General features: G+C 32.5%; 4 protein-coding genes across 4 annotated transcripts; 2 read left to right on the forward strand and 2 right to left on the reverse strand.

Annotated features, from left to right (window-relative positions):
- The first annotated feature begins 669 nt into the window (after nucleotides 1–669).
- Nucleotides 670–5456, forward strand: drk (growth factor receptor-bound protein 2 drk). Its single transcript, XM_018450507.1, has 6 exons — nucleotides 670–1646; nucleotides 3329–3426; nucleotides 3600–3719; nucleotides 3942–4107; nucleotides 4272–4445; nucleotides 4760–5456. Exons 1-5 carry the CDS (start codon nucleotides 1569–1571, stop codon nucleotides 4443–4445), a joined length of 636 nt encoding a protein of 211 aa, XP_018306009.1. The 5' UTR covers nucleotides 670–1568; the 3' UTR covers nucleotides 4760–5456.
- Nucleotides 5457–6917: 1461 nt separating this feature from the next.
- Rpb5 (DNA-directed RNA polymerases I, II, and III subunit Rpb5) lies at nucleotides 6918–8359 on the reverse strand. The gene is made up of 3 exons (XM_018450520.1): nucleotides 8287–8359; nucleotides 7874–8211; nucleotides 6918–7273 (listed from the first exon to the last, which is right to left on the reverse strand). The coding sequence occupies exons 2-3, from the start codon at nucleotides 8173–8175 to the stop codon at nucleotides 6943–6945; spliced, it is 633 nt and encodes a 210-aa protein (XP_018306022.1). The 5' UTR covers nucleotides 8176–8211; nucleotides 8287–8359; the 3' UTR covers nucleotides 6918–6942.
- A 1488-nt stretch (nucleotides 8360–9847) lies between these two features.
- On the forward strand, nucleotides 9848–14099 carry ktub (Tub domain-containing protein ktub). The gene is made up of 8 exons (XM_018450494.1): nucleotides 9848–10018; nucleotides 11839–11974; nucleotides 12169–12267; nucleotides 12503–12678; nucleotides 12780–12947; nucleotides 13011–13356; nucleotides 13648–13800; nucleotides 13915–14099. Exons 1-8 carry the CDS (start codon nucleotides 9977–9979, stop codon nucleotides 14046–14048), a joined length of 1254 nt encoding a protein of 417 aa, XP_018305996.1. The 5' UTR covers nucleotides 9848–9976; the 3' UTR covers nucleotides 14049–14099.
- Nucleotides 14100–18117: 4018 nt separating this feature from the next.
- LOC108722705 (uncharacterized) lies at nucleotides 18118–24541 on the reverse strand. Its single transcript, XM_018447950.1, is given in 8 exon segments — nucleotides 18118–18479; nucleotides 18668–18729; nucleotides 18850–19047; nucleotides 19144–19374; nucleotides 19377–20934; nucleotides 21794–21939; nucleotides 22056–22144; nucleotides 24047–24541. Coding segments are annotated over 8 exon segments (2604 nt in total). The 5' UTR covers nucleotides 24175–24541; the 3' UTR covers nucleotides 18118–18287.
- Nucleotides 24542–24827: the final 286 nt, after the last annotated feature.

Raw genomic sequence — 24827 nt, forward strand, 5'->3', positions numbered from 1 at the left:
ATATATTTAGTTTTTATGTTGCATAAAATAAAGATCCATTTTTATAATCAAACTGTACACTTTCTGTATTTAAAGTGAAATACGTTATTTGTTTGAAATTTGTTGAAAGCATGAAGAAGGAAAGTTAATTACATAGTGTAGAAATAAAAACGGACTTTTTATCACATTGTACGTGCAAACACAAAGTTTAAACGCGACGGCGATCGCTGCGTTGGCTGAAAAGCGCGAGAGAAATCTATCCTAGAAAAATCCGGCTTTGTTCATTTTATCTCCTTTTTACAGCGGAGTTTCTCCGCCGTCGAATGATCTCTACGATCACGTAGTCTCATCTACCGTGACGCAAGTTCTAGAAACCGCGCGTGTTTCCTAATAATTTCCTCCCTCTTCTCCCTCTCTCTCTCTCTCTGACGTTTGGATTCCGCGTCTGACGTCATACGAGATGACTGACGTAAGCGTTAAAAAACTGCTAAAAAATCGCCATCATTAGACACGTGTAAATCGCGCAGCACCCTGCGCATGTCCTACCCTCTGGCGTAGGGTGCAGTAGGGTGGCCCCAACGTCACGTGACGTCACTCGCGTGTGCGCGGTGGCTTTCTGCGCAGACGGCCGGGCGCGGCCGAGGTCGGCCGAGCGACGGTCGAGCGGGGTCGAAGTCGGCCGAGCGACGGCCGAGCCGAGCCGAATCGTGCCGAACGGGACGAGTGTAACGTCTGATAACACTTGGCGATGGACTGTCGCGATAGTACGCGCGATCACCTTTGACAGTTCGCGGTGTACGATTCGTCGCAAGTACGATTCGCGGTGTACATAAAGTAAATATGATGCCGAGGCTTTAAGTCCAGAGGCATCGAACGAGAGGAATCCGAGAACATAAACGGCTGTGCGCCAAGGTGTGTGCGTGCGTGCGCGCGCGCGCGTCAGTGCAGCTCACCTACACTTATATCCGGGGATTTCACGCACACATACGTGCACGGACGTACAATATCCTTAGCCTTGGACGGACACCGCCCGACCAGCGCTAGGACAAAGGACGGCGACGTCGGCATCGTCGAGCACTTTCATCGATATCAACGACGTCCCTTTTATCTCTCTTATGCCTACCTTTTTTTTTCTAACGCATTCAATCTAGCGTGAAATCTCACATATATTTCTGGTATATACCACGTACAGCTCTTTCTGTGTTTTATCAGCGGTCCTTTTAGCGACTTTTGATAATCGTCCTTTCGCTAAACTTCATATCCAGTCGCTCTGGCGAGTCTCGACTTTTCTCCATAATAAATACTCGTAAAATAAATACGCGTCGACCTCGCGTGCGTACGCTTTCGCACAACGAGCACCTTTCCTCTTTCTCTTGTTTTCTTTTCCATCTACCTCCGTTTCCCTCTCCTCCCGCGACCCCCCTTCCTCTTCCTTCCTCAAGTGCACTCCCTCGCGAACGTAGGCACTCCGTTAGTCCGTTCCTCTTCTCTCCACGGTGCGGAGCATCGTATAGCGAGCGCCCTCTCGCTTCCTCCAGCAGCAGCGGCACGTCGTTTCCCGTCGACTCCGTCGTCTCGGAGGACAGAATATGGAGGCGATAGCGAAGCACGACTTCACGGCGACCGCCGAGGACGAGCTCAGCTTCCGCAGGAGTCAAGTTCTGAAGGTTGGTAGAACTTTGGAGATGGCTACCTGGCCCGACCCCCCATCCCGTCACCTGGTTCGTCACCCGACGCCCTGACGAGGCGCGTTACCTCGCGTCGCCTCGTTCCGTCCTCGTTCGTCCCCGTCGCGTCCCGCCGCGGTCACGAGACCTCCGGCCGATCCCGAAACTTCCACCGTCGCGGCTCGTCCGTCGACCGATGTCCTAAAAAATACGAGAGATGTGTTGTATATACATACGAATGAATCCGTCGATCGGCATTCACTGCTTCCCTGTCGTGTATGTGACATGAAGATTGCTTGAGGCAATAACGATTGTTATTGTTTGGAATAATAACGACAGTGATTGCTGTAAAGATTAAAGTAATAACGCTGTTAGTGAACATGCTCTTTTTAGCTGTGTTTCGACACATTCTTCTGTGTACAAATGCTTATATTTGAGCATATATAGATTTGTGCTTCAAAGATTAAAAAATGAAAAAAGGAGGGAAAGTGAGAGGATTACATGTATCAGATTCATTGTAATTTCATTTTTTTTTTTTTTAATATTTGTTGAAAATTATTTTTAATTTCGCGCGCGCGCGCTCCCTAAAATTATTTTATAATAATTTTTTAATAACTAATAATTTAATAATAATTCCCTATAGTAAAATTTAAAAGCTCTAATTATTACTAATTATAAGAAACAATGAAAATATCTTTTTTGCAAATTCCAGTCTAAAATTACAAATAATTTGTTATGCATTGTAGATATTATTTTTCAATGTAACAATAGCATTAAATGATTTTGACAATAAAATCTTTAAATGACATAAATTGTAATATCTTTGGAAGTTTAAATATACAATGAGTGCAAAAAATATTCGCAAAGAAAGTAATTTAAAAAAAAACCTTATTTTTAAAAAGTAAACATTCATTGAGAAATGATTCATCAAATTGATCGATGTCGGTACGACGATTTCGACACAAATTCGACGTCGATTTGATGTATAATTGACAGTCATTTCTTGTCGAATTAACAATTTATTTATAAAGAATAAAATAGAGTGTATATTTCTCAAAATTATATATACCAAAAAGATGTATATTAATTATAGAAAATATATCTTTAAAATAAGCGAAAATTAAAAATTGTTTTGTTTGAATGCTTAAAAGTATTCGTACAGAAATTTAGCTTTTAAAATTAGGAATACATGCGAAGCTCGTTTGTTTATATTAGAACAGATTGTATTGTATAAAATTGCTAATTAATGTTCATTTTCTACAAATAAGACTTTTTTTTTTATAAAAAAATTTCTTTATGCAAATACTTTTTGTACTCACTGTATATATGTGTATATATATATATATATCTAGGAGTCCTTGAAAGTTGAAATTATTTATCAAATTGTGATTTTTATTTTTTAGAGGAATTTATGAGCAATTATTAATAAAACATTCAATTTTTTAAATTAGAAAATATGATATATAATTTTATAGAATTATAATATTATCAATTGTATAAGAGATAGTTAACTTTTTCCTCTTTCCATTTAGATAGAATTATGTAGTTTCTATTTTCTTTATTTATAATTCTAAAATGTTAATATAAAAATATTAAAATGTGCAGTTAATATTAAAATGTTATATGTATTTTTATCAATCTAAATTAAAAATTATTTCTTATATATAAGATTTTTTTTACAGATTCTAAATATGGAAGATGATATGAATTGGTATAGAGCTGAATTGGATTCTAGAGAAGGACTTATACCGAGTAATTACATTGAGATGAAGAGCCATGAGTACGTTATTATTGTATATGTTTATGTATTAGAGACAGAGAAACTTAACAATTATTGTCCAGTAAGGCATATAATATCTCATGTAAAACTATTTTCTGTTTCCTTGTTTTCATAAAAATATACTCATGTATAATCTTGTACACAAATTATTTTCTGTGTCTTATCTGCTACAGCTGGTATTATGGCAGGGGAACCAGAGCAGACGCTGAAAGATTATTGATGAACAAACATGAAGGTGCCTTTCTGATCAGAATCAGTGAAAGCTCTCCTGGCGATTTTTCCTTATCCGTAAAGTGAGTATTATATTAGATAAATAATATGCATTTAATTATAGTTATTAACATTTTTGTAAAAAATGAGAAATATTCAGTATAAGTTTTAATAGAAATTTCAATTGTATGTATGAAATTCATTCCCTATTAATGGACTTTACAAATTAGAAATAATTGTTTTTTAATACTGTTATTAATTATTAACAAGATATAAAATGAAGTAACTATAATTTATATATATAGATGCTCTGACGGTGTGCAGCATTTCAAAGTATTAAGAGACGCACAAGGCAAGTTCTTTTTATGGGTCGTCAAATTTAACAGCCTCAACGAACTGGTGGAATATCATCGTACAGCGTCTGTTTCTCGCTCGCAGGACGTTAAGCTGCGTGACATGGTCCCCGAGGAGGTAAAAATTAATATTATAATTGTTCAGTATAGTGGCACATATAATTTGTATAAGATTCGAACGTATAAGTTTTGATAAAAGTGTATATTCTTTTTTATTTATATCTACATATGTGTATTTTGATTGCATAATTTAATCTAAAACTAATTTGTCATGGCTTTCAGTGTTTGGTGCAAGCACTCTACGATTTTGCACCGCAAGAGCCTGGCGAGTTGGAGTTCCGACGAGGAGATGTAATTACTGTCACAGATCGTACAGATCAGCATTGGTGGCATGGAGAAATTGGAAATAGACGGGGACTCTTTCCGTCCACCTATGTCACGCCATACCACTCCTAGGTAAGAAATTTGTTCTTGCAATTTATTTTTATTTATATATATCTATTTTTTCTTATTTATAAATTTTAATACGAATTTCATCTTATTGACTAATAATTTCTTACGATTATGTAAAAAAATTATGTACGCCATTATAAATGAGATATGAAGAAAGATTGAGGATACTAAAAGTATATATAACATTATTGTATAATAAAAAAATATAGCTTTAATTTTTTGTATTTCCTCTTTCTCCATTGTTGATATTTTTTTGATCATGTATACACACCTTTTATTTAAAATGATTAATATATAACTCTTATATAATTTTTCAGGCCTCATATGGCCGAACGCACAGAGGCCGTTATTGGGAACAGTGGCCGCCTTATCCCACCTCTATCACTTACAGGATCCGAGTTGCCGCGGATTTGATAAACAATATTTTACAAACCTCACCTATCGAATGGGCCACTAAAGTATACTGGTGGTCACGCCGAAAAGTCTTCTAAGTAAACACGACTAAAAATGAATCGAATATACCCTAACACCAAAATCCTTGAATGACCGAAGAATAAACGTCGCGTTTATTTAATCGATGAAAAAGAAAGAGAAAGAGAAAATCATCATCGATATCACATCGAAACATCTAAGCACGAGGATATAACAACATCTAGAATTTAAGGACGATTTGAGTATTTAAAGATGTTTGACAATATCCGAGGATCCGAAGATCTCTGATGTTATCCGGGGATTCAAGAATTCATGCTTTTACGAACATCTAGGGATGAAAAAATGCCTAAAAGATGCCTAAGGATCTAAAGATTCAAGCATTTATAGAATTCTAACAATTTACAATGATCCTTTGTCTAAGAGTTATCTAAGTATCAATGGATATCCCCAAGGATCTAAGGGTCTCTCGCGCGGTCTCCGCCTGCAATGGGAATCGCGTTCGAGGATAACCGAATATGTATATTTTTGTTTTCCTTTTTTTTGTAAACCTTTTTGAGAACTCTATACTTTTTCTTTACTTATTGCGTAAAGTACAGAACTTCGTAGCATTATTCTGTAATTATTATTATTATCTTTTATGGTTATTATTATTATGACTATTAATGTTATGTTACATTTTATTGATAACAATATATTATATTAATTATGGCCGCGTGTGCTTTGTTTACTTGTGCCCAACGATAACGATTATTCCTTTGGATCACGAAGTAACGTGCTATACTAGTAGCAAGCTGTCTTTATGCTAGCCGACTGCTGCCGCTTATATAGCATGTAATTTCATTTATTGTAACAAGTATAGAACGAATGATTGGTTGGTCTGCCTGTTCATTATACGCTAGCGAATATGCCATCTGGGAAACTTCCTGCTCGTACGCTTTTAGCTTTATCAGTCGACCGCGATAAATTCTGAAAGCGGAAATTCGCATCTCACAATCGATGTCATTCCGCCGGCTTTAATAAACGATATTCGACTCCCGTCTATAAGTAGGATCAAAATGCTAAGATTAAATATTAGATTTGAATAAGATTTAATAGGGACTATGTAGTAGGATTTGAATTCGGGGAAGGCTTTTTCAAAAGTTATCCTTTAAGTTATCAGAGTTTAAGCATGTTTCAGATTGCAATATCATATTTCTTCGATTAAGAAGTATACGATTATTTAATTGCGTTAATAGACTGCTAATTACGCTTCTGATTCAATTCACGCGCAAATTGAATCTTATTAATAAGCAAGAAAAAACGGATAAGAGGAGAAAACAGTATATCATAATAAGAGAAGTCATTAAAAAAAGTATTCTACGAATAAATGCAATTAGACTCGAAAAAATGTGTATGTGTTATTAATGGATGAATCACTCGACTGTCACTTATTAATTGATGGAATAATTAAATCACTATATACTGAAAGAAAGGAAATTCTGCTACTGATATACTTTTACGTCAGAATATACCGTATATAGAATGATACTTTTGGACCAAGCAATGTATAATAATAATAATAATAATAGTAATAACTCGAAACAATGTCTACCCAAGCCAGATAATCGCGAGCGACTGTTGCAAGTCGCAGTCTTTTTTGTACCGATCGTTGTTTCTGTAATAAAACTTAAACTATATCCTAATATTGATCATAAGTGTGAGCTAATGAACAATGCAAATGAAATACACATTTTACGCATGTAATTGCCAATAGTGCATTAAAATATTGGAAAGGGAAGAACACATTTTAGAGACATATATTCGCGTGTGAGAACTGTAATTATTCATTGCTGCTAACTGTACAATGTTTAACATTCAATGCGACAGATTATTTCTTACATAGCATAATAATGTATAATTGCAGTTATTATAATGCTAGATGCAAAACGGTGCACCATTATAAAATGCTGCTACAATAAATGTCAAATTTCGAGCTGCATTTTTTTTACCTTTTAATAAATATCTCTTTTTAGTCTGTGAGAGATTTTCGCGATTTAGTCTTGGTCCTATTTTCTCTTCCTTTTCCTCCTCAACAAACCAACCTATAGGATATGTATCTTCCTGCGGTTTCTGATGGTCTGATTATTTTAACAACTTGTCCACGTTTCAAACCAAAATATCGTGCTACTGGATCGCCAGCTTGTATTCGCATCAGTTGATTTTCCTTTAACTTATATCTTGTCAATAGTTCTTCTTTTTCGTCCGGAGTTAAGACAATGTGCTCTGGTACCAATTCGTGTTCGGTAATGTTTATCAGTAATTCAGATTCCAGAAACTGTTCCAGTATATATTTCGGTGCCATATCTATCAGCGATTGCTTGGCCGACGGCGTCATGCCTTGTTGGACAACAATTATTGCTCTGTAATAATTAATAATGGCACCTTATAATCTCTCAAAATATTAAGAATAAAATGAAATAGTATAAATTATTTAGCATCTAATAATATTGAAATAAAATTTAAAATTTGTATAATATTAACAGCAATAATTATTTATGTTGAATTATAATACTCTTTTTGTGAAGATATACTGCTAAATTATATAAAAATGAAATATAAGTGAATTGTTATGGATGATTTTCTATTTGAGAATAGTTGACTGGTAGTTAGCAAGTCCCAAATGTGATCTTAATTTTCATGCCTCGGTTTTAACCTTGTATCCATAATAATAAAAATCAATCCGAGATCTTGGATGAAGAAAGAATTGACCAAACACATTGGTTATGTGACCAAATTGTTCAAACATGATTTGTTTATTCTTTCTCTATTTGAAATCTTGGAGCAATTTCTAACATAGTGGACATAAGGCTTTAATCAATGTCGCAAAGGTAAAAATTGTGCGCGAGTGAAGAATAAGGTGAATCTTAATCAATTTTATGTAAGAATCAACATTTCAATTATATAAAATATACTAATTATATAAAATACGTTATATAAAATATTGTAATATGAAAAACAACCTGTGGATCTTCTCTTCTTGCATGCGCTGGCAATACGTCTTAATGGTTTTGATGCCGATTTTCGGTTCATCGGGGAAGAAGACGAACAACTGATCCGTAGGATCGTCGTTATGCGCCACAAGAACAATAAGATCACTTCTAGCCGGTCTTTTCTCGCTAGGCTTGTCTCCAAACTGTTCCTTGAACGAATCTAACGTCTGATCCAGCTCGTCCTGCGTGACAAGATAACCTCTATCGTGGCATAGCTGCATCACAGTTTTTCTGATGCGCCACAATTTATATGTTTCATCCTCGTCATCCATATTTTACGTAAAAATACAGAAACCTTCAAGCTAAAACTTTATTTTTTATATTAATCAACAAAGTTCGGAGAATTAAACACTTGGTTTTTCAAATAACAATAACAAACCTACCACGAGGGAGACGGACGCCAAACCGGTTAACAAACTTTCGAGAATCTAAAGATGTAGAGATTCTCGAGAGCTAGCTGGAGCCACTAGACTGGAGGATGCTATTTTGGACAGCTGTGATTGGTCACTCATAAGGTTTGTTCTTTTTTGGGAGTGGCGCAGTTAGGCCCTGCGCACAATAGAAATATTAGGAACAGGGGGTCGATTCTGTATCTTCAAACAAGGTGAAAATGACAAAAATGAGCAAATTTACTAGGTGTTGACCAATAAAATTATCAGTATTCTAGTAAATTTGCTCACTTTTGTAATTTTCACCTCGTTTCAAGATACAGAATCGATCCTCTGGAATAGATATTAAGATTTTAACCTATCAGATACCAGTTACACCGGAATACACGGTTTCTGATAGGTTGAAATCTTAATATCTATTCCTGTTCGTAATATTTCCTCCATTGTGCGCAGGGCCTTAGACTGGAATCAGACTACGCATTGAATATTGAGATCGAAGATTGAAAGATTGAAATTTGACCAATCAAAACAATAGGAGCTAAAATTCCTTTGTCCTCACTGGTCAAATTTTAATCTTTAATCTTCAATCTCAATCTTCAATGCGTAGTCTGATTCCGACCTTACACATCGTGTATTTGTGGACGGATTTCGATTAATCTCGATTGACCACGTCTCGATTGGACACCACCAATCACAGCGGTCGGATATTTAGGGGTTTTTTAGTTTCAAGCGCTATGAGTGGCTCGTGTCCAATCGGGTGCCATCCCAGTTCAATTAACACATCAGCCGACGAAAATAAGATGTTTTTTTTATACATGCCGAGTCACATATTAAAAGGATGGAAATCTTTGAAAAAAATCGAATTTTTTTTTTCAGAGTGAAATATCGTCGAAACTATGAGATAGAAAAAAATATTTTAAATATAAAAGTTAAATGGTTTTAAGAATATTTTATAATTATAATTAAACAAATTTTTCATTAAAATAAATTTCTTTGTAATGATTATTATAAAGTACTCTTGAAATACTCTTGAAACCAATTCAATTTTTATTTATAACATTTCGTTCTATCTCTCATAGTTTCGACGTGCAACTCAATACGTATAAAAAAAAAATATGTCTCTTATTTCTGTATATGACCAACATATCCAAAACTAAAATCGGAGGAGTCGGTTGTATTTCCTTGCGTGTATCTGGGATCCTTTTTAATCGGGCGCCATTCTTCAGCTTTGCGACTTTGCGAGTCCGCCATAACGGGGTCTACAATAGAAGTCGTAGCGGTTGTAGTGTCTTAAATCGTAGAAAATTGACCAATCACAGTCGAATATGAGAAGAATAATCAACTGTGATTGGTCAATTTTCTACGACTTAAGACCCTACGACCGCTACGACTTCTATTGTAGACCTCGCATTAAGTCGTAGAAAATTGACCAATCACAGTTGATTATTCTTCTCATATTCGACTGTGATTGGTCAATTTTTTACGACTTAAGACCCTACGACTTCTATTGTAGACCCCGTATTAAAGTCGTGAAAGCTATGAAGGAGGCAAAGAGCTCGGGGCGAACGGTTGCCTAGGTACCGTAGGTGAGCGAGTGTGTTTGGCGTAAACAAAGCTGGTTTGTCAGCGGTTGGTGGCTGCGCATCTTTGTCGATCATCATCTGATAAACTGATTTCGTGCAAAATGACATCACTCGACTTGCGACAGCAGAAGCTGGAACAACAGGTGCGATCTTGACCGTAATAGATGGACCGAGACTTTTAATTTATCATAGTAAACTTTGGAGCACATAACCTCGTGCTTCTCGTACTGTGTGACTACTTATTTTACTTGAAGAGTTGTCACTTGCAATATTCTTAAAAGATATGAGAAATCCTAAAGAAATTGGTCTCTGATGATTGTATTAAACCCGCAAGCAGCCAAAACACTGAAATTCAATCTATATCTCTCACTATTTGGATGAATAATTAATGAATGCTTGAGCTTGTAACATGACATTTATTAGCTAATAATAGGCAGCTTTAGGTCGAATTTTTTCCTATTTATAGGAGCAAGGTCATAGTATTAATAAAGATTATACTAGCACAGAAATATTATGTAACATTAAATCCTTCAGAGCTGATCATCAGTATTTATTCTTCTTTATACGAAAAATTACAATAATTAGGTTCTATACCACTCTATGGAGTGATAGGTGGCTTATCTAAAATATATGACAAATATTTAATGAACTTCAAGTTTGATTAAAGGGACCTAGTGGAATAAGTACAGTAAAAATGCTCCAATAAAGAGAGATCAGTTTTACATTTAATGTTAAAGTGAATTTATTTTGAATAAATTAGAATTTTTGCTCATTTATAATTATTGGTCTTTAATTATATATAATTATTATAATTACATTTATATTTTGCTCGATATTTATCGAAAATAATAAAGCCTGCCGAAATTCTTACAAATATATTTGTGGCAGAAGAAGTTTATCCAATAATTAATTACGATAGCGATGAGGACTAAATATAACAATATATGATATATTAGTATAATATATGATAACTGTCAAAATATAAATGTAATTATAATAATTTATAAAAGGCCAATAATTGTGAGCGAGCAAAAATTCTAATTTATTCAAAATAAATTCACTTTAACATTAAATGTAAAATCGAACGTTTCGTGTTTCACAGAACCCTTTACCGGCGGTGTGAAGCAAGTTGATCTAGTTAAAATACCCCCACCCCCTTTATTTTTTAAAAACAATAGTCTAACGTATAAATGTAATTTGTAATTAATTAAATAAAAATAACTGCCTTTTAACCCAATGATTGAAAAATGAGGATGTCACTTTCAATTTGTGATCATCAAAATATTTTAATATGGAGAGAGAAAGAATTTTATACAGAAATAAAATATTAGATTACTGATAAAGAAAACGGTTTATGTTGCTCATTTTTTCATAAAATTAACGAAAAAATATAATGTAATTTTTCTCAATGTGGATCACCTTTTGAAAAGAATCTAAAAAAAATATATTTTGTAGAAAGTTGAACAGAAATTCACATGAAATTTTTTTAAGGTGGTCAATTAACGGAATCTGGATGAAAAAATGTTTAAATGTTATTTTTATTTTTTCAGAATCGAAATTCGCATTGAAAAAAATTTTTTTTAAATCCTTATTAGTGTTTTGGAGTTACCAATTTTTCAGAATTTTATTTGAATTTATTAAATTTTTATTAAATTCGTATATTTGTAAAAAATCGTTTTTTCGCTCTAACTTGATCAGATCTTTAAAATTTGATATTTGATAAGCGTCTTTTTATATGAGTAATCTTAAAAAAAAAGGTCAACTCTAAAAGCCGTGGGAGCATTTTTACCGTACTTATTCCGCTAGGTCCTTTAGCATTATTTTATTGTAAATCATGAGTTACTAACTTTAATTGATTATTTCGACAAATATTTTTTTAATTAAGTTAGTAATTCTTTATCTATAGTTTTGAATTAATAAATGATACTTTATCATAATTTATTTACATTGTTAATCGATGTAGAGGCAACTGATCGCGCAGAAGATGAAGCAAAAAAGACAAACTGGTGCTAGTGGAATGGTACAAGCATCCAATGTATCTAGCGCACAGCTTACAAGTCATTCGAATAAATGGATGAATCCAAACAAGGAACTTCATGGTAGTGTTCAAATAGAATAATTTTCCAATAATTAATAGAATTATAATAGAGCATAATTATTATAGATTTATAATATTTCATGCTTACTTATTTAGATATATAATATTTATAATATATGATATTGTATATGTGATTTGTATAACATTTTGTTCATAACATCATAAGAGTGCTTAGATATTTTAATATATTTGCAGCATATGATGGCCCATTGCAATATGCTATGTTTCAAACAAATACTGACATGGGACCTTATACAGAAGATGTAAGAAAAAACAGTGAAGGGACAATTAATGGTAAATTCGTTATTTTTAAAAGTAAAATATATATCTGTATATATCTGTATATAATTTAATATATACACATATGTATTATTAGAAAAATAGTAGATGTTTTCCACCATTTTATGAATATCATATTACTAATACAAAAATAATTCGAGATATTATTTTCTTATTTCAATTTTATATATAATTTTATTTGTTTAAAATTAATTACACGCTAATATTTAAGTATTGATACTTTTTGTAGCAGTGGTTAATGATAGAAGCTTATATGAAGGTTCCCAAAGCACTGATTGTGCCGATGAGGAATCGTCACCTATAGATTTACATTCCCCTTCGGAATCTCTGCCATGTTCTTCACCACTTCGAGTGGCTCCGTCAGAAGGAGCTAACACTCTTATTAATAGAGATAACAATTCTTCCGTGAGTGTCATATATATTCTAATTACATATTTTTTTATAAATATTTTATTTGTGATTTACGAATATTAAAAAATAATTACTGCCTTGCTGTTATTTCATAGAGTCCAGAATTGGAAGGGAATGTAGAAGGTAACATTGAACAGTTTGTATTACAACCCGCAAATAAAAAAATGCATTACAAGTGTCGAATAACACGCGATCGAAAAGGCATGGACCGTGGTCTTTATCCGACTTATTTCTTGCATCTAGAGCGTGATTACGGGAAAAAGGTACATTTGCATTCGTTAATTTTCACAGTTCGTCTTCTATAAGTATGTCGATTGCATTTACAGATTTTCCTACTGGCTGGCCGAAAAAGGAAAAAAAGCGCAACGAGCAATTACTTGATTTCAACCGATCCCACAGATCTCTCGAGAGGAGGAGAATCTTATGTCGGTAAACTCCGATCGAATCTTCTGGGGACACAATTCACAATTTACGACAACGGATACTCGTTGATGAAGGACGATAAACGTGACGAGCGTTTCAATCCACGGCAAGAATTAGCCGCGGTGGTGTATGATACAAATGTTTTAGGTTTTAAAGGCCCTCGTAAAATGACAGTCATTATACCGGGTATGACGCCCGATCAAAAACGAGTGGAGATATGTCCGCGAGTCGAATCAGAAACTTTGCTTGGTAATTATAATTTTAATATTAATATAATATATAAGTTGATAAAAAAAACGTCAAAATATACTCTACAATTACGTGCCAAAAGTGTTTTGTGAAATAAAGTAATATATATTTCATATGTATTAGAGTTTAAAATTATATGATTGTATAATTATTCAAAATTACTAACAAGAATTACATAATTATGTAATAGTGCAGTTGAAACTATAACAATAACAGATAAAACTAAATTAGTGGTACTTACATTAAAACTCTAATAATATATTTATAACAAATTCTATCTTATGCTTCTAGAACGATGGAAATTAAAACAAATGGATAATCTGATAGAGCTACATAACAAAACTCCCGTATGGAACGACGACACGCAATCCTATGTGCTTAACTTTCATGGACGAGTAACTCAGGCATCCGTAAAGAATTTTCAAGTAGTCCATGACAGTGATGGTAAGACGAAGCTGAATATTTTTTTTTTTTTACCTTACATGCAATGTATATGGTGTAATGTTTATAGCATTTTTCTGTGATTTATTTTAAAGAGTTTATTTTAATTAATTTTAGTGGACTACGTTGTAATGCAGTTTGGACGTGTCGCAGAGGACGTTTTTACGATGGATTACCGATTTCCTCTTTGTACTGTCCAGGCCTTTGCCATCGCTCTGAGTAGTTTCGACAGTAAATTGGCGTGTGAATAACAATACGGCCGAATGCCATCGATCGAAATGTCAGTTAAGTATGTACTTGCCCACGAGTTACTGTATCTAAATTGTTGACTTTCTAATGGACAATCAGTAGATTACCAAATATCTGAACATGGTGTTGAATATGGCGTAACGAATCATGCGTTTTATAAGATAAAACGTGAAAAAAGAATCGCTCTAAATGTGTGTTCACTTTTCATAACGAGTTTATTTCTATACTAAATATGTATAATGCGAAACGACGACTCCAATATTATTCATGATATACTGATATAAAGATGTTGAGTCTGCGATGAAAAAATCTCGATAGCGTTATACTTGAAATACGGCACGTTGTACTTTGATTATTTTCATTATTTACAGTTGATTAACGATGTAGAATAATTATTGCTGTTTACAAAAATGAAATGGTGTGAATTCCTTGGCCAGTAATTCAGAGAAACTAATGCAGTATACATTTGCACATGTTAAATATTTGATATATTTTTATGAATAATTCATATATAACGCAGAGCGTTCATAAATAATAAGCCATAAGTACGATCTAATTTTACAGTGCCTTGGTATAATATTTACACTGTTATAAAAAAAAATAATATTTATATATTTGTCCTCTATTATTTTCATTGAAGGAAATGATCTCATTGTTAAAGGGATCACTAAAGAAAAAAATCTAAAATGTACGTTCAAATATTTTGTTAATTTATGTGCACATTAATTATAAAAAACGAACATCAAAAAGACTCGCAGCTCGTTTTACACGTATTTCAAATATATTTCACGAAAGATTATATATATATATTTCTTAATTTATGTAATATTTAATAATAATCTGTGTTAACAGATTCCGTCATAGTAGGATATCGTAGTAGAATGTAAGTGACTATGTAAATCATACAACCATTTATTTTATCATCATATGGAGATGTGCAATTTTCACTATTACTAAAAAATTGAATATATGCAGCACACATAACGCACACACTATTAATCAGAAATATATCGAGCACATCTTCTATCAAATTTTTTCCGGTGACAAATTCATTCGGAATATGAGAAACTCGGATATTTTGCATTAGAAAATTATTGAATATTAATTTATAATTATTTTAATATTTTAGTTATTTTACCTAACTCTACATTATGCATCAGTAATAATCATGCATTACTAAATTACAAACACATCTTTAAAAAACAATTCAAGACGTGAGTTTAATTTAATTTATGTGTTCACATATTTACATTTTGTGTGTATTATTTAACTTAGGCAGAGAGACGTATAAGAAAACGACCAAAGCATTTTGCTGAAAGTTTCTCAGTTTTTTGTAAACAAATCGATTATTTAAATATTTGGCAAGCATCAGATGATTAGGTAGTATCTATCATACATAGTTATTGCCTAATCATTCGAGTACTAATTATTAGGGTAGCTCTTAATGTAACAACGTTTGGCGATTAATAGAACATATTTATTGCAATAATATTTGAAAAATAGGTACCTGTATTATGTCGCTATAATTGTCGTGTTTATATCCGTCATTATTGTATTCTTTTGTTATTTACATTATGAAATATTTTCACATTCCAATTTCTCACAATAATATTTTAAATATATGCAGTTTTCATCCTATATACTAATTAATGTGCAACGAAATGCACATTTATTATCACTATTAGATGTGTATTGTCCGTATTTTGTATGTTTATATCACTATTACAGAAATGTTCTTATTTACATTTTTCCTACGTAATTAATCGGAAATATTTGTTGGACAGCAAAAAAGCATTTTGCACATTCGATTATATATGTTTATTTATCGGTGTAATCGAGGAGTATATATCTAGTCTTTTATAGTACCGATGACAATTTTGGTACATTGTGTGTAGCATAAGTTATTCATTCTTCTTTTATATTATAAAAAAAGCATCAGAAAACCATACTAAAGTATGTATTTTTATTAAAGCGATGCATTAGTTTGTCATACAAAATTAAAAAGGAAGTAATAATTTTGATCATATATTTAACCCCAACTACAGCTATGAAAACTACGTGTTTAAAAAATCTAAAGCTGTGTTTGAACTACACAACGCAAGTAAACCATAAGGCGATTGATAGAGGAAGTTTTTAAAATTTTTTTACCTACAATTTAAAATCTCAGTACCAATCGTATAAATTGTACAATTGTCCAAAAATTTTCGTTTTAGATCCGTTGCTGTAATTAAGGGTTAAATATTGTTTATTAAATGCTGAAAAATGTTTTTAAATGCGAAATATGTACAAAATAAAGGATTTAAATTACAGTTTTACAAAAAGGAGTGCATCGCGTTTGGTTCTAATAGAATAGAAACGAATGAAGATACATAATAACATGTATATTATATATTATTTATTATTACAAGATTTATAAAAAAAGGTAATAACATCAAATATTTTCAGCATTATTTGGGCAATAAAAATTGATAGATTAATGAGCGCATTTTCTTAGTTTTTGTATTTTCATGTATAAAAAAACCGCTGTTTGTATCTCGATTAATACAATAAAGGCACTTAAGGTCTAGCACTTATCGATATAAATAAAGATCATGATACGACGATCACACTTATTCGTTTATTATTTACAATAGGCATACATTATTTCACTCCTCGGTCGTGATTAAAATTAATTTGTTATAGAAAATAAATATCAATAACGTAGAATTTAATTAAATATTTCTGCAATTATAGAAATATATAACTCATTCGATAGAATCTTATTTGCGTAATTCTCCTATAGAGAATAAATATTAATAATGTAGAATTAAATATTTTTTTCTGCAATTTAATTACAGAAGGAATATAACTCATTCGAAAAAATCTTACAATATCTCTTTTTTAGTATAAACAAATATTATTTATATTAATATATAAATAACATGTTTAATATGTTTCGCGCTATGATATGTTGTAATTGACAATTCTTTAGAATGTTCAAGTTAAATTAGAAGTTTGCGAGTTTTCTTAGTAAACGAAGCAAAGCGTATGACATAACTGCATCTTCATTGTGCAGAATGTGGAATCTATAAGAAGTTGAAGTGCAACTCCATATTTTCGATTTTAGTACTATCAGTGTGTGAAAAAACTTTCTATACAAAATGTATATGTATCTATATAAGCGATACAATATGTGAAATCACAGAATATTTTCAGTTTTTATTTTTTTGTATCTAAAAAACGCGTCAAATTGATGTTCAATATATTTCAGTATTTCAATATTTGAACAGGTACCGAACACCTGATATGAACGTACAGATCGAACAATTTTTTTATACATATCATTGTATCAATCTTTTATAATTTTTTTATATTATATATAAACACGATGATATGTCTCAGGTTTTGACAAAACATGACGAGCAATTTTATGGAAAAGACAGCATAGAGATACAACAGGACGGAGATGAGAGGAGATGAAAACTAAATTTTGCTCGCAAAAATGTGAATTACATTTACAGTCTTTTCTTTTCATGTGCATCCTTTTCTATTATTTGTCGACTGATCTGTCATTTATTATTTAATAGAAAATATTCGAACAATTTTTCTATAACGCTATATATATTACTCTTATGTACAAAGATTTTAGATTTATTGTCATTGTTTGTATTGACTATTATGTAAAAAAAATAGCCTCTTTCTCTTCGGCTTTTCATATAAAATACCGAACGAAAATCTAAATTTCTACATTATATAGAAATTACAAACAACACCAATACAATCTACATTTTGAAATCTTAATTTTGGCAACGATAAAATTTACGACTTGAACGAAATCTTATCCGCGAACTAAATTATCGCGTTTTCTTATTATTTAGTAATCAATCAATAGAGACAAACTCCTAAAATATTTTACAAGTTTGTATAAGTATAAATATTTTCAATCTTTATCAAAGCAAGATAATTATGCTTCAAATTGTAAAAAAAATGCATATATATATATATAAATAAAAGAAATAATGTGAGACGATACTATTACTAATTTTACAAATTAAATACAAACAAATAACACGCAAATAATAATAATCCCTTTTTATCATCCAACTTGGAAGCTCAATAATACTGAATTTTTATCAGCTTCGAGAAACTTTATAGTTACTATATAATAGAACTGAAAATCCCTGTTATTCTAATCGCCATATTAGTGGTTAAACTAAATATTTGTAAGTCCCTGTTTTTCTTTGCTTTTATCATTTGGGATTTCATGTGTATCCTTTTCTCAAATCGGTTTGAGTGGTTTTCGCATTCGGTCGAACAAATCTGAGAGCCGGTATACGCGAGGCGGGTCTAGGAATTCCGCTTATCACAGCAGCTGGCTTGTTTCCGGTGCTCCAGTTGGTCGGCTGTCTCAACCGAGTCTTATTCTCAGTTTTAGGCACTACTTGATTCGGACTCTACAAGTCAATAGATTTATTTAATTGCTATATATATTCGATATGCAATAATTTGTTTCTAATTCCTCTAATTGTAAGTAGCAAACTTGAAGAAGTAATGAATAAGTTTTTGATTAGTTATTATTGTGGAATATTTAAATTTTGATTTCGTAATGTCACAGTAAGTGTTTACACAAAGTAATTCATACCTCTGTCTTTTCAACTACTACAATTTCATCCTTGATCTTTGCTATATTACCTTCGGCATTTCCTTAAAAGATGCATATATATATATATATATTTTATTTACTAATTTATTTCTAAATTTTTATTTACTTAATTTAGTTCAACTATTACACTTTAATTTAATTTAAAAAAAATATCTGATTACCATCATTTAATGCTTGACTAGACCCAGTAGGATTGATTATCGGAGAGCTGCTTTTCATACTTAAATCATTATGTAAATCATCAATCTCATGTTGGACACCGTTTTTCAAAATTGGAGAAGGCAAATCCTTTTTCTCTGCAATCCACGTGTTCTCTAGAACTTGTCTGTTCGGCTTGGGCGATAAATATTGCTTTAAACCTGAAGATACGAATTTAGCGATTTCTCAACGATATTTTTAAAATGTTCATATGAAATTAATTTTATATTTTCTAAGTAGTAATTTACAACACTTACTCTCTTCCTGCATTCGCACTAATTGATGTAATTGCTCGATATTCATTGTTTGTTTGGTGCACGAATTATGATTACTGCTATCAGAGCATGTACTAAGTCTGTCATCTAGGTCGGGAGCGCTGTGAACGCTGTGGGTGCTCTCTATGCTCTCTGTCGAGCCAGCAATCACACCTTCCATCGGAAACTGATTATTCGTATTCACGTTGGCCTCGAGCAGCCGTTGCTCAGAACATTGCTCGGCAGCTGTGACTTCTTCGCGATGTTTTGCTTAATATTGAGTTGCGAGCCCTTGATGTATCCTATACTGGATATGCCTGTACGAATAATAGGTACACCGCTGACATTCTTTAGCGAACTTGATACAAGATTGGGATTGGATTTTTGCAGGAACTGTGGCAATTTTGACAATGCCCTCGGCACATTCCTCTTCTGTTCCATTTTCGGAAGATGGGGTTTACAAAACGTGCTATCCATGATTGGATGCGTCTCGACGTTCTCACTAGCGATATTATCAGTTCTTTCGATGGAGTTATTTTTCTTTGTAAAAGTGTAAAATTTACGTTGGTCCATTGGCAATTCCTTTTGAGCGGTTACAGCCGTTTCCTTCTGGCTTGTATACTGACTGGTCGTCCTGGTAAACGCCGACTTTTTGTACGTGTAGTATTTGTTCGTCGAAGAACCGTCAGTCTCATTTTCGTTATAGGCTATATGAACATTTTCCTTAGTGTCCCTGAAATTAGGATGATCGGTAGGGATATGATTGTATGTGGAATCCAGCTTGCGTTCGCCACTTCGTTGAATCTCTGGCAACAACTCTCGTCTTAATGACGTGGGAACTTTTAACGTGGGATGTATAGCTGGTTGCGGCTGGTCGAAATGTTTCGTAGCGAATTTCGATGTTGCATTCGGCATACTTGGATTCATCGGCGTAGATTGGTTATAGACAGGCACCTTGAAAGATATATCTAAAGCGCTCTCCTTCGCAAGTGTCTCATGTGTGAGAAGAGCTACAGATTCGATTTTATCTGGTAGAATATCACATGTTACATTCAAATCTTTATTTACGCGCATTGTAGGTATGTACATATCGCTAACAATCGATACTGGCGAATTTGGTCTCTCAGCGCCTTTTGTCGAGGATAGATATGTAGTATCTAGTAATTGAATGCCATTACTTGCTTCATTTTGTAATTGCACGAAATTAATATTAGCATTAGGCTCGGCTACAAAAGTGGAAGACAAAGCGGCCTCTTGTTTGTCGAGACTCGATCTTGTTGACGTTCCACTAAGAGCTTCGGCATTATACGTTTCGTTCAAGCCTTTATCAAGTTGAAGAAATTCTTTGCAGGTATTGCTTAGAGTATTTATGCAATAAATTTTGTCCGGTGTAATTGTTTTGTCAGAGTTTTGCATCACATATGTTTCATTATTAATATCATCAGAGTTTGAGCTTTTTTCCATGTTGCTGTTTTGAGCCGTGTTTTTATTTGTTACTGATGGTGTATTGTTTTTAATAAATATGGACTCATTTGTAGCTGCGATAACAGATGCATTCCAAATAGAAGGCTGTGATATGTTCATCAACATATCACTGAACTCGGGTTCTCCTAAATTTATAAACGAATCTATTCCCTTGGATTGTGACATGTTTAAGAAAGCTTCCATGCTTTCCTGCCCTGATGTTACTGAGATTTCGTCGGATAAGATATTTGTAGCCATTTTGATGGACGGCTTCAAGATCGGTGGCACAGATTCTTTATCTCTAATTATTGCAGGTAAATTTTTTTCCACCTAGATAATGATACAATAAAATTTCATACATTTAATATAATAATATATTATAGATTTTAATTAATATATAATTAATTGGTATCGTACAACAGAAAAATATTCATAATTAATTTTAAAAAATACGTAGATAATAAAGTTCCTAGACTGTAGTGATAAAAAAACACAAACATCTCAAATAACAAAATGTTATCTTCTAAAGTAGTCTCCTACGATACTAATATATACTCCACATATGTTTGATACAAAGCTTCCAATATTTTTTAAAGTCCATAGTTGGAATGCTGTTTAGAGTACTCGTCATATTTTTCTGATTTCTTCAATGTCTTGAAAATGTTTAGCTTTCATGCTTTGAGCTTTAAGAACAGTATCAAAACTGAAAGAGCTAGTTCCGGTGAATAAGATGCTTGGCTAATCTCAACCTCTAATTTGGTTAAGAAAATTACATGACAATGTTGCTGCGCATAAAAGTATCATTGTTTTTTTGCCAATATTTGGATTGATTTCATTCTATTCTAAAAGCTCAAAAATATTATAAACATTTCAAACCATCGAGGATATTCAAAGGAATATGACAAATGCTCTGAATAGCATTTCAACTAGATTTAAAAAAAAAATTAAGGCTTTGTATCAAAAATATGTGAAGTGTGTATTGATGTGCGATGAAGGACTACTTTAAAAGATAAAATATAACAATTATCCGAAATATCTGTTTTTTATTACTGCAATCTGGGAACTTTATTGTTACACTATGTAAACCTATTTATTTTAAATAAGGAAAATCTTTTTATATATATATAAAAATCATACTTTAATATTAAATATCTATATAGAATATATATAAGACGGTTGAACAACCTACATTTTCTGTGCGCATAATATCTACTTGCAGCTTCTGTACATCCGTTGTAGAAGGCGGTAGTCCCTCGAAAATCGATTCAAAGCTCATTCGAGCTGATCGTTTCTTAGGTCTCGTGAATGTTCTCGTGTCAATGCATTTTTTGTTATCTAAATATACATACTAAATTTAATAACAATAGCAAGCAATACTTGGATTATAAGACTGTAAATAAAGCTGAGAATATTTAACGGATAAATTAATGCGATATTATCATGTTTTGTACTTCGAACAGCCAATTCCGGTTCAGCCTTCAGCCAGGTATATATATCCTGAATTGTAGATCCAGTTGAGCATTGCGGAGGCATATACAACCTAAGAAAAAACAATCTTAAATTAACGGTAAAAATCGAAATTAATTTAGTCAAGTTAATTCATTAACATTGAAATGCAACAAAAAAGGATATTTAATATTTCATTATATTAGAAAATAAAAACATATTAATCTAAGGATTCTCAAAATTAATTAAACAAAAGGTGCATAGAGCAAGACTCAAGTGCAATTAGTAGGATGTAAATTGAGTCTATTCTTATTTAAAAAATATATAATCATATTCACAGTTTGTTGTACATTTTCTAGATACGAATAAATCTAATTTGTGCCATACTAATTATATTTGATTGATTTCGTCCTTTCGTTTAATGAATATAAAAATCAGAATTGTGCGTAAAATATAATTGAGACACTACCATATCTTCTGATATTCTATATCTACATAATATAGTGTAAATTATTTAAACTATTGGAGAAAATTCGATCATCTGCACTATACTAAATTAGCACCTAATTAGCACTAAATTTTTGACCTATTCCGAACTTGATTTTCGATGGTGGGGGGTCCAGCTTCACAGACATTAAATGCAGAGGCATAATATAAATAACTTTAACACTGAAATAATACATATATTCAGGGTTGGATAAGTTAACTTTTTTTTTTTTAACTAAGTTAAGTTAAAGTTAACAGCTTTGAAAATTTAACTTAATTAAAATACAAGTTAATCCATAATGAAATTAATTGAATTAAAAGTTAAGTTAATAAAAAAATAATTGAAAAGTTAAAAATTAAATTTGGTTGGAACAAATAACTAAAAAAAAAAAAGAGAAAAAGTTTGACCATTTTACATAATTTTTCGTATTTTTCCTTTCTCACAGCATATTTATTAAATCTGGTTATTTTTGTTCACAAGTAACGATTATACAATATAAAATTACTAAATTATATACTCATTATCCTCTCGCATCTGAAGATTAACTTAAAAAAAATCAAATTAAAAGTTAATAGTTACCTACTAATAAAATGTAACTAAATTAAGTTAAAAAGTAAAGAGTCTAAAATGTATAATAACTAAGTTTAAAATTAATTAATTTTTTAACTTTTATCTTTTTAATTTAGCACTACCAAACCCTGCATGTATTATTCTGTAAAATAACATGACATATCAATATTAGGTATTTAATTTGTTAAGTATTTATATGCTTTTACATTCAACTTTACCAATTTATATGTATAAGTAGCTTTTAGTAAGTACTAATCTACTTAATGCAAGTGCCTGAATTTGCCATGTGTTTTATGTGTCATTTGTATAAATAATGTATGAATCATCGAAGCTTGTTTTTTGTCATTACACTGGACTACAAAGCTTCTATCTCGTTCATATATTTTTATTTACCCATATTGGAGTCAGATTATATTAACAATTACACATAAAACCTAATTACTTCTTTTCTATATTATATCATAAAATTTATAATAATTTACATATTTACATTACTTATTGTTTACATAAAAAAGATGTGTAAATTTAGTGTAAACATCACATAAATATTTCATGTGAAACGTAATCTTAAAATAGACAACTCTGGTAAAAGTTTTATCTTCTACATTTCCAAGTTATTTCAGAAACTTACATGCCACAATAAATCAACTGGGTTAATATATAGACAATTCTTAAATATGTATAATTAAAACTTGACTCAAGAGCAATATATATTAAACCACATAAAAAAATGCAGAAACCTACCAATTAAATGAAACCTAATAAAAATACAACACATGCTCCCAATTCTAAATGTACTGTTACTTATTATGCTCATTGTTCTTATTATTTTTATTCGTATCCCGAGTAGAAAAATGAAGTAGGGGCGGAATTAAAGATAAGCAGTGTGTTCCAAGAAGGTGCCGATTAAAGGATCATTGACGGACGAGCGACACTCACCAAATGTCGTCGTCCTCGAATTGCAGGTCCGACAGGTCGAGGTAGTCGACTTCATCGACGAGGTAGTCATCGTGTGTGCGTTCCACGCGCCTGACAGTCTCGTTCCGATTCGTGATACTCGCTGACATATTTTGCGGCCGAGCGTTATCGCGTCGCACGTATACGTACACACATATTTCACCGTCCCGGGTACTCGCCCCCCGAAGACGCGCGCGTGTGAAAATAGCTCAGCGGGGAGAGAGCAAGAGAGTAGAAAAGAAACGGAGAGAAAAGGAGAAGTGGATTTAACTCGCGACGAGTAGGAACGACCGTGGCGACGGTGACGATTCTTGCTGTGCACCGGAAGGGAAAAAAATAATACGATCACGGTCACCTGAGTCTCGGATCTCGTCGTAAGACATAACCACAGCGAACGCGAATTGACACGAATATACACGATTGTGCTACGCTACGCCGAGACTGGCCGAGACTGCGTTATTTTCGTGCCAACGTCACGGCGCACTCGGTGCGAGATTGATGTAGAAGTCGCACCGGACGGTGAATTTGAATTTCGAAGTGCTTAGGTTGCGTTTCCATTACCCCGGATCTACAATAGGGTTTTAAGCCTTAAGCCATAAGAAATGGGCGAATCAAGCCCAAGATACAATGCGAGGGAATAGCGATAGCGATAGGAATAACACGATTTCAATCTATCAGAAATCGGATATACCGGAATACACAGTTTCTGATAGGTTGAAACTATGTTATTCCTATCGCTATCGCTATTCCCTCGCATTGGCTG

This window comes from Mycetomoellerius zeteki, unplaced genomic scaffold, assembly GCF_001594055.1.
Source record: "Mycetomoellerius zeteki isolate Tzet28-1 unplaced genomic scaffold, Tzet1.0 scaffold106, whole genome shotgun sequence".
Classification (NCBI taxonomy): domain Eukaryota; kingdom Metazoa; phylum Arthropoda; class Insecta; order Hymenoptera; family Formicidae; genus Mycetomoellerius; species Mycetomoellerius zeteki.